General features: G+C 36.2%; 1 protein-coding gene across 1 annotated transcript; it reads left to right on the top strand.

Annotated features, from left to right (window-relative positions):
• The first annotated feature begins 9,616 nt into the window (after window positions 1-9,616).
• On the top strand, window positions 9,617-10,552 carry LOC128123761 (olfactory receptor 5B17-like). The gene has a single exon (XM_052760072.1). It carries the CDS (start codon window positions 9,617-9,619, stop codon window positions 10,550-10,552), a length of 936 nt encoding a protein of 311 aa, XP_052616032.1.
• Window positions 10,553-14,117: the final 3,565 nt, after the last annotated feature.

Below are 14,117 nucleotides of genomic sequence, written 5' to 3' on the forward strand. Positions count from 1 at the left end.
GAAATGGGTTGAATATAAGAGTAAGAGCTAGAAATGATAGGCTTGAGCTAATGGCCAAGCAGTTTAAATAATATAAGCGTCTGTATGTTTATTTTATAAGTGGGCTAAGGGACTGCCAGGGCTTGGTGGGACCTGAAGAGAAAACTCCAGCTACACCCTGAGACACAGACACAGCAAGCACAGATTGGACACAAAAGAAGCTACTGCCAAACTTTGCCAAGACCAAGTAGGAGAGTCCTTCAAAATTCTTGCTCACAGAAAAGTTTGTCAGATAATCTAAGCCTGAAGGATGAAGATGGATGATCCAACATTGCAGAGGAATCTTGGGTGACTGTCCAGGTAACTAGTTGTCTCTGTCATTTCTACAGGTTTGGAAGTTGTTTGCTTTGCACTTACTGTTTACTCATGTAATATTTTATTCTTCTTGTGTCTCTGATGGGAGTTGAAGACTAGATAGTTATATCATTTTCTTTGTTATCAAATTCAAAAAAGAAGTTTATTAAGAGATGTAAAGTTCCAAACACCCTAATTGTCTTGCCAGAAACCCCATCCAACGACTGAGGGATCTGGATGCAGAGATCCATGGCTAGGCCCCAGGTGGAGCTCTGGGAGTCCAATTAGTGAGAAAGAGAAGGGTTTATATGAGCAAGAATTATTGAGACCAAGGTTAGATAAAGCACAGGGACAAATAGCCAAACGAATGGAAACACATGAACTACCAATGGCTGAGGGGTCCCCAACTGGATCAGACCCTCTGAATGGGTGAGACAGTTGATTGGCTTGATCTGTTTGGGAGGCATCCAGTCAGTGGGACTGGGTCCTGTGCTCATTGCATGAGTTGGCTGTTTAAAACCTGGGGCCTATGCAGGGTCACTTGGCTCGGCCTGGGAGGAGGGGACTAGACCTGCCTGGACTGAGTCTACCAGGTTGATCTCAGTCCGTGGGGGAGGCTTTGCCCTGGAGGAGGTGGGAATGGGGGATGGGCTGGGGGGAAGGTGAGGGGGCGGGAGGGGGGAGAACAAGGGAATCTGTGGCTGATATGTAGAACTGAATTGTATTGCAAAATAAAAAAAAAGAGATGTAAAGTTCCTAAGGTTCAGAGACATAAAAGCTTAAGTTGTTTATCTAAGAAAATGTTTTAAAGTCTAAAATGATATTTTTAGGATGGTATTACAAGTTATGATAGATGATGGTTTAAATATAAAACTTTAGATTCATAAAGATAGGGTAGATAATAAAGTATTTTCTCTGAATATGCCAAATACAAATGGAGTGGACATTGTGAATGTAATTCTTACCTGATAATTGTTCTTATTGTATATAGTTTTATTATGTTAGAGTTAAAACCTTTCCTTTTTTGTTTTGTTTTGTTTTGTTTTTTCGAGACAGGGTTTCTCTGTGTAGCTTTGCGCCTTTCCTGGAACTCACTTGGTAGCCCAGGTTGGCCTCGAACTCACAGAGATCCGCCTGGCTCTGCCTCCCGAGTGCTGGGATTAAAGGCGTGCGCCACCACCGCCCGGCAAAACCTTTCCTTTTTATTTAGAAAAAAAAAGTGGAAAATGTTGTAGAATATTCAAAGCATACATGGAAGCCATCAAGATGTGAAACAAGTAGGACATATAAAATGGGAGAGGTAAAAGAAATATAGTAAAATTTAAATTAATACAAATATTCATTGATTTAAGCTATAAGAGCTAGGGAGAGAAGCCTTTGCTAAGGCCAAGCTTTCATAATTAATAAGTCTGGGTCATTATTGGGGAGCTGGTGGTTCTGATGATAATGTAAAACTCTAATAACCCAAAATTAGCAGAATCTGAAATGAGCAGGCAAACATTACAATAAACAAAAAATATTTCTAGAGAGTTACAAAGGAAAATTTTTAGAAGTTGTCCTCCATTAAGCTGAAAAATCTCAAGAAATGGATGAATTTCTCAATTCACCCAAACAACGAAAGTAAAACTATGAAGAGACAGGAATATAAACACACCCATGAGAAAGGAAGTAATTGAACCAGTAATAAAAGACTTTTGATTTTAAATGTTCCAGACCCAGAAGATTCACAGCTGATTCTACTAGACTTTCAAAAAAGAATTACAACCAATCATTTTAAACTCTACAAAATAAGAGAAGCATAATGATCACTCCCAAGCTCCCAGTATTACATTAATAGACAAAGCAGGTAAAGACATAACAGCAACAGAAAAAGGCAGACAAATATCGCTAATAAATATACAACACAAATTCTTAATAAAATACTACCAGATCAAATACAAGTACATGTTAAAATACAGCCTTGGTGCAGTGGGAAGGGGCTTGGATCTGCCTAGGCTCAGTGTGCTGGGCTCTGCTGACTCCCCATGGGGAACCTCGATTTGGGGCATGTGGGGATGTGGGGTGGCTTGGGAAAGAGGGCTGGGGGATAGGAGGAGGGAGGAGGGGGGATCTGTGGATAGTATGTGGAGTGAGTAGAAAATTTCTTAAAGAAAAAGGAAAATAAATAAATAAATAAGTAAATAAATAAATAAAAAGATCATCCATCACAGTGGAGTTTACTTTACCTCTGATATTCAGGGATGTTTCTACATAAGTTAGTCAATAAATATAATTAATATGAATAATAACATGGACTTAAAGACAAAAATCATATGATCATTTCAATAGATGCAGAAAAAACATTTGATAAAATTCAACATGCTTTCGTGATAAATGTACTGGAGAGAGTAGGGCTGCATAGAGCTTATCTCAACATAAAAAAGGTTCTATGTGAGAAACTCAAAGCCAATAATACCCTAAATGAAAAAACCCTTGAAGCAATCCCATTAAAATCAGGAATGCGACATTACTTTCCACTATCCCAGTTCATTTTCAATATAGTGCTAGAAGCACTGTCTGTAATAATTTTGCAAGGAAGGGAAATTAAAGTGATATAAATTGGAAAAGAAGATGTCAAATTATCACCATTTGCAGATGAGAATATATTATACATAAGAGATCCTAAAAATTCCACCAGAAAAATTTTAGAAACAGTCAAAAGTTTCAACAAAGTGGCAGTATACAAAGCAATTTACAGAACTCAGTAGCATGTCTATGCACCAAAAACAGATTAAAAACGTGATCATGGTCACCATCCCATCTATTTTTATTTTTATTTTATTTCAATTACAATAATTCTCCATCCTCTTTCCTCCCTATAAACCCTCATTTGAACTCTGCCCCATTCTTCAAATTCATGGCTTCATTTTCATCACTTGTTATTTCATATGTATATGTGTTTGTGTGTGTGTGTATATATATATATATATATATATATATATATATATATATATATATATACACAGTATGTATAATGTTAGTTGTATGTCAGTTTTTAGGGTTGATTCTTTGGTACTTGACTACCAATTTGTGTGGCCTTCTCTAAGGAGGGCCATCTCTCATTTTCCCAGCTTTATTTACTTGCATGTAGTTCTTTGTGTGTTGAGGCCTCATGGAACTTACCTCATGCAGGTTGGAAAGCTTGTTGGTATCCTCCTTGTTCAATGGACATTTGGGCCATCATGTTTGTAAGATTATATGGGTAGATCTTTTGATATTACTAGAAGACTAAAAACTCAAGGGAAAGTTCATGATCCTCTTGTTCATTCAGTCTTTCTACTCCTTCTTCTGCAATGTTCCCTGAGCCTTTGTTCTAGCAATGTTGTTTAGATGTTTCCATTGGGACTGGACTCCACAGTTTAGCATATTGGTTGGTTGTGGTTTTTTGTAGTGGTCTCTGTCTATAGCACGGAGAAGATTCCTTGATGAGGAATGTATATCACAGTAATCTATGGATATAAAGACAAATGTTTATAGATTGTTGTTAGGGATTATGCTGGGCTAGTAAGTTAGTGGTTGTATATTCTCCTCAAATAAACATGATTTTACTGGCAATGATGAGTTAGGTAAATTCCAGAACCAATGATAGTATTCCTTTTGTTGAATGGGTCTTAAGTTCAATTAGAGAGCTGTTGGTTACCACCCAGGTATGTGTACCTCCATTACCCATAGGGTTATTGAGGCATACTGATCATTGATGTGGTTCATAGGCATCATGTTTGGGTGGTATTATTGGTTGTTTCTCTCCTTTGGAAGTTTGTATGGAACCTTCTGTTCCCATGAGCTAGTCCCATTTATTATACCATCAAAGACAATAAAATATCTTTGGATTAACCTAACCAAGGAGGTTAAAGACCTCTACAATGAAAACTTCAAATCTCTGAATGGTTGGTCAGAGTAGTCCCAGTCACTCCTAAAACAGTATTGAATATCAATGCAGCAGCCCTTAGATGCCTCTCAGGAGTTAAGAGTAGGTGCTTGTTATTGACAACCCTGTGCACTTAATTCATAGGACTCAGTTGATTTGGACCTAAAAGAATCTTACCTTTCCTTGAAGTCTAGCTTTCATGATTCCAGAGAATACTATGCAAGCTGATAAGGAAAGGAAACAATTAAAAAGTCCTACCCAGCTTCAACAGCTATGAACCATGGCAATTACCAGCATGGCAAGATATCCATAAAAGTGTAAGAATTGCCAATCTCATGTTGGTGGTAACCAACAGCTAACTAATTGGAATTAATGCCTACTCAACAGGGGAGAATTCATGCTTAGTACTTAAAACCTAACCAACTTCTCAGAGCTATTGATAGCATAAATCTTGAAAAGAATCTACTACAGCCATTTTTGATAGCATAATACCTTACTACATTGTAAATCATAGTCTTACATCACAGAATAGTGTAGCTAACACAATTAACCTGTCTTTGCTGCTTATAGAGACCATCACACACACAAAATACTAGCTACAATCCAGAGTCCAACAGATTGTTGTGATATCAGCACTCCCACTCCCCACACCTAGATGCCTCTACACCACAGTTCCTGTACCTATGAATCAGTGAACATCAGGAAAGAGGAGGCAGAAAATTGTAAAACCAGAATGCCAGGATATCTGCAGTAAAGCAGTCCTAGAAATGGATAAAGAAACAAGACAGGGAAATAGTAACTCCAGTAGACATGTTAAAGTAGAAAGAAGAGAGAAAATTTTGTGGGGTCACACTCTTAGACTAAGAACTACAGGCAACCAGCAACTGCTTGGAAAATGAGAATTTGCCTTTCTTAAATATATTGTTACATATTAATAACACTAACAATCAAATAAAAGAGCTAAGAAGCTTGAGAGCTGTGGCTAGTGTTTGAAGAATTTGAAGAAGAGGATCTTAGAGCTCTTGGATGGAGAGAAGCAGAGAAAGTGATATAATTTTATTTCAATAAAAACATATTTAAACATGAAAAAGTAAAAATGGAACTACAAATTTTCATTAGTGAGTGGGATATTGCTATGGAACACTGGGGCTCAATTTTCCAGAGACCATTGAAACATCATAAAATTTGTGGAAGGGTGAATAATTGGGTGAGGCAGATGCCAAAGAAATGAAGTGACCATCATTTTAGATGAAGATGTTCCTGCAGCAAAATCTAACTCCTGTGTCTAAGCATGTGGATATCTTTGAATTTTGTTCCATAGTGAATATTGGCTAGCTCAAGAACAATTCATCTTGGTACAATATACATATTGTGGTAACAGTGTGTGTTAAGGAAAGTTAAGTCATGATAGAAAAAAATCGTATTTTAACTACAGCTCTAAACCAAAAGTTTGAATTGACTTACGAAAACATTCAATTTCCCATCTCTGATACCTTTGTCATACTTCAATATCAATCATAAGCATGAAAGTGACAACAATGAATTCTTTAAATCCAAATAATCAGTACCCAGTGGGTTAATAATACTATCTGTCATAGAAAGAATAAAAATAAATTAATAAAAACATAGAAAAATAAATATTGAAGGTTATTAAAATATCTACAATATGCTCATGTAAATTGATTAACTACACCGTTCATGTGTAAAATGGCAAATTAGAAAGTTCAAGACACAAAACAGAAATAATAGCAGTTGCTACTAATGAACTTATGTGCCACTCAACATAAAAATATGATCTTCCTTGAATTTTAATTGCTGGATAAGTGGAGTGAGGAAAAATTGCTTCGCTCAGAGGGAGTCTGTTCCCTGAGAGAATTCCATGTTTGTACAGTTTTCACCTAGCTCCCCAAACTGGCCTTTGAAATATTATCATAGCCTCACATGGTAATACTTTAAAGAGATAAGACTCTGACCAGAGATCTTTTGTTTTACATTCATCCAAGTGAACTCCAAAACATTTAGGATACTCAATGGACTTTACTCAAATATTTTGTGGTGAGTCTGAAACTCCAAGCAGACAAAACATATCCAATTCTGTGATATTGTATTAGAGATAAGTTTATAATTTCTATCCACAGATGAAGAAACAGAACTCACTGATAAATAATTTCAAAATGCACAGAAAAAAAAGAGATCACAATATCTATAAGACCTGAATACAGGCTTCTTAATTTTAATAAGCCTGTAGTTTCTGACATGTTATTAAAGGGATATATTGCCCCCAAAATGGTGTTTCACTACATCCACTGACTCTGAAAGAATTGTAATGAACCTACTTAGCTCATTACTAGATTCTCCTTTTTATTTATTTACTCATTGTCTCACCTGAATTAGTATTCACCTAGGAAAGCTGCCATCATAGTGATTACAGGTACAGACTTGAAAATAAGTTAGACATGGATTTAAGTTTTATTCTTTTTTCTTTAATTTTGAGATGATTACCTAATTACATTATTTCTCACTTCTCTCTCCTCCCTCTAAACTCTCCTATATATACTTCCTTATCTCATCACCTTCAAATTCAGTGCCTTACTTTTTATCTATTCTTAATTTTTAATCTTAAAATAGAAAAATCTTTTAAAATAAGACTTCTTGTGTTGCTTCAAATAAAAGAGAACTGAAGTAGAAAATAATAGAATTGCCAACACAAAGTTACACTTGATTAACTTCTGGGGACAGCATTAATTGTATTTTAGCTTTTTTGGATGTTTGACAAAGGGTCTTATGTATCCTGGGCTGGACTTGTCCTTGTTATGTAGCAAAGATGATCTTAAACTTCTGATCCCCCTGCTTCTGCCTCCCAAGTGCTAAGATGATAGACATACCCCTGTGTCTATCCATTTTAACCATTTCAAGTCTAAGCTCATCTCATGAGAGGTGATGGATGAACAAAATTGTTCCATTTAATTACATGTATTATACACATGACTTGACTTTTTAACTCATACTTCATATGAATAATATAATCATAGTCTGAATTATTTTATTTATATAAAATAAGGTTATATGTCTTATCTGTCTGTCTGTCTGTCTGCCTGTCTCTCTCTCTCTATCTATCTCTCTTTCTCTGTACATAAATATTCTCTTTTTAAAATAGCTATCAATCATTTATGAGGAAACTGGCTCATAAGTATTAATTTAAACTATTAATAATTTCTGGAGATATGACTTAAGACAAATTCATATAGTTATTTTGATATATTAATATTTCAATTTTCTCTTTTGATTAATATACACAATTATAAAGAAGGCTATATGATCCCTGAAGACAGCTCAGCTTCAACAACTCTAACTATAAAGGTAATTATCTATATTTTATTCATATATGCATGTCAGCCATTAATAAAATGGTCCACAAAGAGTCCCCATTAAAACCCCAGACACTTGCAATTATGTTGTTTTATGTGATAGAAAGAACTGTTTAGTGATTAAACTGACAATGAAACTGGGACTAGTGTAAATACATTAACCATTCTAAAACAGAAAAGGCTAAAGTATAAATAAAAACTGAGGCTCATCTTATTAGGTAGGCTATGCATTAACAAAACAGTTAATTTAAGATCCATATTTTGCAATCACATGTGGAGAGACAAGAAGGTGATAGACAACAACAACAGTAAAGTAAGTCCCATGTAAAATGAGATTCTTTCAGCACAAGGAAAAATTGTTCTGCAATGAAGAAATAAAGCAAATTGTTTGCTATAGATATCTACCTGAGAGAGAAAGGATAGAGAAATACTGGAGTAAACAACTTTGAGTAGACTTAGGATATAGGAAAATACATGTTAAGATGTAAATTTATCAGAGTACAACCATTTGTTAACAACTCCTTTTTCTACACCAACACAGATACCACACAATAATTTTAATAATTATGTTGCAGCTGATCATCACTCATCAGGACTTGAAATTTTGCATCATACTTGCATATGCACTAATTCATTTAATACTCAGTAATTTGAGCTTGATAAAAAAAGACCAAGTAAATTATGTTTTACCGACAGATAAAATAAAATTCAGGGAATCAAGTTATACTGAATGTCTCACAACTAATAACTAGTATAGATTTTAATCTAATGCACAGTCAATTCCCTGAATACTAAGCTTTATACCAGTGCTGTATTTTCTTTTCAGAACTGACTTTGTTGATTGGACATGACTCTGATGATGTATTTATCCCTCTCCATCCACAGGACATTCATTTGTAAATTGTTCTATGAGACAATTTTATTCATGAGTGTGACATAATAAGGATAATATTTAAATATAAATTAAGTAAAATGAAAATCAATTCAATTCATTACTGGTATTTAGGTTTTGTAGCACCTTCTCATGTTTGTTTCTACCAGCTGATGCCTGTGCCCACTTTTACCAATGGCTGAGGGGTCCCCACTGGATCAGACCCTCTGAATGGGTGAGACAGTTGATTGGTTTGATCTGTTTGGGAGGCATCCAGGCAGTGGGACCAGGTCCTGTGCTCATTGCATGAGTTGGCTGTTTGAAACCTGGGGCCTATGCAGGATTGCTTGGCTCGGCCTGGGAGGAGGGGACTGGACCTGCCTGGACTGAGTCTACCAGGTTGATCTCAGTCTGTGGGGAAGGCTTTGCCCTGGAGGAGATGGGAATGGGGGGAGGGGCCTGGGGGAAAGATGAGGGGGATGGGAGGGGGGAGAACAAGGGAATCCGTGGCTGATATGTATAACTGAATTGTATTGCAAAATAAAAAAAAAACCAAAAAATAAATAAATAAATAAATAAATAAAATTTTCTATTAGAAAATTTCTTCATACATAAATGTGCATAAAAATTAGTAAATCTTGTGTGACTGAAGGGAGGATGATAGGAATATAGACAAATTCTGGTGTGCGATAACTACAGTAAATCAGTAGACTGAACAGATCTTATTTGAGAATGTTCCATTCTGAATTTGTAACCTAGGAGAGCTAAGGTTACATGTTCTTTTTGTAACTCAGTTTATTCATAAATGAAATCAGTGACCCTGGAAGCCGAGTCATGAAAAATTCATAATTAAAATCATGTTATTAGTTTAGTGTGGTGCTCTAAGTCTATAATCACTGTACTCTGGAGGCAGAAACAGGTGATTCTTGAGTTCAAGGTTACCCTGGATTATAGAGACTAAGTTACAAAAAAAAAAACTTGAAGCAAAAATTGTGTACTCCTACATAGATTGTTTATCCTCTAAATTGTATGCTTGTTTATATTTTATAACTGTTAAAAAGAAATTGTCATAAAAATGTTTGTTTTTCTTTATTTTACTTTGCTGTAGATCATCTTGTAATTAACAAAACACCATCAATGAAGAATATTACAGAAGTGACTGAATTTCTCCTGTTGGGACTAACCAAAGCCCCAGAACTACAGATTCCACTGTTTATTGTATTCACACTTATTTACATTATCACTTTGATTGGGAACCTGGGAATGATCACAGTGATTCTGCTTGATAATCGTCTCCATACCCCTATGTACTTTTTCCTCAGCAACCTTTCTCTGGTGGACTTTTGTTCCTCCACAACAGTCACTCCAAAGTTCTTATCTGGTTTGCTTCTTGACGATAAGGTCATCTCCTACAATGCATGTGCTGCCCAGATGTTCTTTTTTGCAGCCTTCGCCACTATGGAATGTTATTTCTTGACATCCATGGCCTATGACCGGTATGCAGCAGTGTGTAAGCCCCTCCATTATTCCACCATCATGACAAAAAGTGTTTGTGCTCGTCTGGCCACAGGTTGCTATATCATTGGTTTTGTGAATGCTTCTGTGCAAATTGGAGACACATTTTACCTCTCATTTTGCATGGCCAATGTGGTCCATCACTTTTTCTGTGACATTCCAGCAGTCATGACTCTGAGTTGCTCTGATACAGGCAAAAGTGAGATGATTCTGATTCTTATTTCTAGTTTCAATGTTATATTTGCACTTTTTGTTATTTTGATTTCCTATCTATTCATATTTGTCACCGTTTTGAAAATGCGCTCAGGTGAGGGGTACCAAAAGGCGTTTTCCACCTGTGCTTCTCACCTTACTGCGGTCTTCCTCTTCTATGGGACTGTCATCATTATGTATTTGCAGCCTAGCTCCAGTCACTCTATAGACACAGATAAAATTGCATCTTTGGTCTACACTGTGGTCATCCCCATGCTGAACCCATTAGTCTATAGCCTGAGGAACAGGGAGGTCAAGAGTGCATTCATGAAGGTTGTTGAGAAGGTAAATTTTCTCTGGGGTTAGTCATTCGAAGACATCAAATTCCAACAAAAGGGTTTTAATCTCTCTTAAAATTGTTCTATGAAATAATACAAATGTCAAATATCACTTGTTCATAAAATAAATTTGTCTTAATATTATCAATTTCCTTAGCTGAAAAATTTTTCTACATAGCCACAATTTAAAAAATATTACAATGTTTAATGAGCTGAACTTTGTAACATTTTATTCAGGAATAAATAGTCACTACCTCTTCAATAATAAGTACTTTCAGTCTTTGTTGAATTGTTTCAGCAAAGCTTTTTTTGTGTGACAGTTTCAAATAATAAAGTTATGTTAGAGTGAAAAGACAGACATTACTTAATCACTTTTGCTGTATCATTATGATAGATAAAGCTATCCAAATTGTATTTCTCAATGTATTTAACATATAACAGTTTCTTCCAAACAATAATAGCAATAGCATATCCCATGAAACAAAATATTTTAACATTGAAAAAATGTAAAATATTTTATGAATCAGGATAAAATTCACATGTCAGTCATAGAATCACAAAATTTTATTAATATTATTTTAATTGTACATACAGATAGAATACTGTATGGTAATTTGATACATATATATGACATGGACATACATATATATATATGGGTTGTAATGTCATATATATGTATACATATATGTGTGTGTGTGTGTGTGTGTGTATGTGTGTGTGTGTGTGTGTGTGTGTGTGTGTGTGTGTGTGTTTAGAGTAGTGCAATGGTTTAACTAGCAATGGTGCCCATAGGCCCATATAATTGAATGCTTGGTCATTAGGGAGTGATGTTACTTGACCGTGATTAGGTGTGGTCTTGTTAGAGGAAGTATATCACTACATGTGGGCTTTAGGGTTTCAAAAAGTTCAAGCCAGGCCCAATGTCTCTCTCTTTTTCATGCCTTCAAATATTGATATAAAACTATCAGCTACCATGTCTGCCTGCCTGACACCATGCTCCCTGGCATAAGGATAATGGACTAAACCTCTGAAACTGTAAACAAGCTTCAATCAAATGCTTTCCTTTGTAAGAGTCTCCATGGCCATGGTATCTCTTCACAGCAACAGAATCCTGACTCTGTCAGAAGTTGGTACTGGGATGTGGGGTATAGCTGTGACTGACCTGACAAAGCTGTTTATGGGACGAACACTGAAGACTTGGTGTCTTTCAACTAGAAAAAGCCATTGGTTACTTTAAGCAAACATTAATGAGCCATCCTAGTACAAGCATAGAAGACAATGCTGAGGGTGATTTGAACTGAAGAAGCTCAAGAAGTTTCAAAGGGGAAGAATATTGGTAAGTGGCCTAGAGATGGCTCTTGTGGATTTGGCAAGGAATGGGCTGCTTTCTGCCCTTGTCCAAAAAATCTGCCTGAGGCTAAATTGAAATGTTTTAGATTAATGGTGTTAGCAAAGAAGATTTCAAAATAGCCAGACATTGACTGCTTTGCTTGATTATTAGTGACCACTCTTATACAGATGTATAATGACAAGAAGCAGGCTGAACAAGGAAAAATACAAAATGTAAAATTTAAGGAGAGAATGAGCACCAGGACTTGTAATAGAGCTTTGTCCAGTGCACAAAGAGATGAAAAGTTCAAAGAAAAACATAATGCTAAATGGAATAAAGGGGTGGTGACATAGAGGCAAGACCCTACCCAGTTATGCTTTCCACTTATGAAAAGTATTAAAGAAAATTTGAAGCAGTGAAGGAAATGATCTAAAACAGAAAATTGGTAAAAGTGTATTTGAATGAGGATGTCAACTTCCAGTCCCAGGGAGCAGAACATGGCAGCCCCAGCCATGTGATTCTGAATTTCAAGTCCAGAATACAAAAAAGGGGGTTTGGAATCTCTGTCTTGTCTAAGAAAAGCATCTGAGGGCAAGCATGTTTCAGAGGTGTTCCTTTATAGAGTCCCAGAGTGACCATTGCATAAAGCTATGAAAGTGAAGCCTGTGTTTCATTGGAGACTCCAAAATGAAGGAGATGCCACAGTCATGAGATATCTGCCAAGGAGAGCTGCTAACAGGATGTGGAACCAGCCCCCCTCCAAAAAAAATGGGCTGCAGTCAACAAAGATGAAACGAGTTGGAGATCTGAAGAGTGCTTTTGACGTCGACATGGAATGCAGAATTTGGAGTTTGCCCAGCTGGTTTTTGGTCTTGCTTTTGTCCAGTGTCTGTAAGCAAGTCCCAATTAAATGTTTTCCTTTATAGAAGTTGCTCTGGTCATGGTGTCTCGACAGCAATAGAACAATGACTAAAATGGGTAATTGACATTTTCATTTTCTTAAACATTTTTTATTTAATTTTCCATTTTCAAATTTTGTATTACATTTTTCTATTATTTATTTTTTAATGTATTTTGTTCATATTCTTTCACCTCTCCCAAATCCTCCCAGATTATTCCCAGCTCCTGAATGACCCAACTTCATGTTGAAAAAGAAACCAAAACCAAGGAAACAAGTCAGCATGAGACCCTTCAACTGCCCCTAGAGAAAATACCCCAAACCTTGTCTATTTGAGTTAGAAATGGGCCTCTATGCTTCACTCCCCAAGGGAGTGCCTCTGGTAATCAGGAATTGAAAGACACAGAAGGTACTGCAAGAACCAAAGTCTCAAACCTTAAAGACACCATGACTCATACCTCTCAAGTCAGCTATATCAGGCCAAGTTTATGATTCCTTGCATTACCAAGCTTAAATTAATAACAAAAATTTATAATATCTTTGTGATGAAAATGCCCCAATCCTCTCTTACAACAATCTTAATTATGGTATACAATATTAGGACAATCATCCTTTAGGTAATAAATTCTACCTGTTTTTCAACAATGTATTTGGACTTTTCTCACAAATAATTTTTTAAAATGCAATCATACCTTATAATTTGCTTAGAGCTGAGAAAAAGTTTTCATATAATAAATTGCCCTCAGTTTTTGTATATATTCTACTCTGAGTCCTCAGTCTTTAACAGACTTATTACACCTTTCTCATTGAAGGAATGCAAAGTGATTATAGGTTTGGCTTCTTTATTATTTATTTTTTTGTTTAGATTATAATATAATTACATCATTTCCACCTTTCCTTCCCTCCCAGATATCACTCCTTACTCTTTTTATTTCAAATTCATGGACTTTTTTTATTAATTGTTGTTATACAATATATGTTTATGTACATACATATATATTCTTTTTATTTTTTATATATTTTTTATTTTATAATTAACTTAATTTCACATATCAGCTGTGCTCCCTCCCCCCACCCCCCAGCCCTCCCCCCAATGCACCCCCTATTCCCACCTCCTCCAAGGCAAGGTCTCCCAGGGGAGTCAGGCCAGCCTGGCAGACTCAGCTTAGGCAGGTCCAGTCCCCTCCTCCCTATACCAAGGCTAAGCAAAGTGTCCCAGGATAGACCCCAGGCTCCAAAAAGCCAGCCCATGCACCAAGGACAGGTCCCAGTCCCACTGCCTGGGGGCCTCCCAAACAGTTCAAGCTAATCAACTGTCCCACTTATCCAGAGGGCCCTGGTCCAGTTCCATGGGGGTTCCTCTAC

Source organism: Peromyscus californicus, unplaced genomic scaffold (assembly GCF_007827085.1).
Source record: "Peromyscus californicus insignis strain IS unplaced genomic scaffold, ASM782708v3 Scaffold_4__1_contigs__length_199733344, whole genome shotgun sequence".
NCBI classification, from domain to species: Eukaryota; Metazoa; Chordata; class Mammalia; order Rodentia; family Cricetidae; genus Peromyscus; species Peromyscus californicus.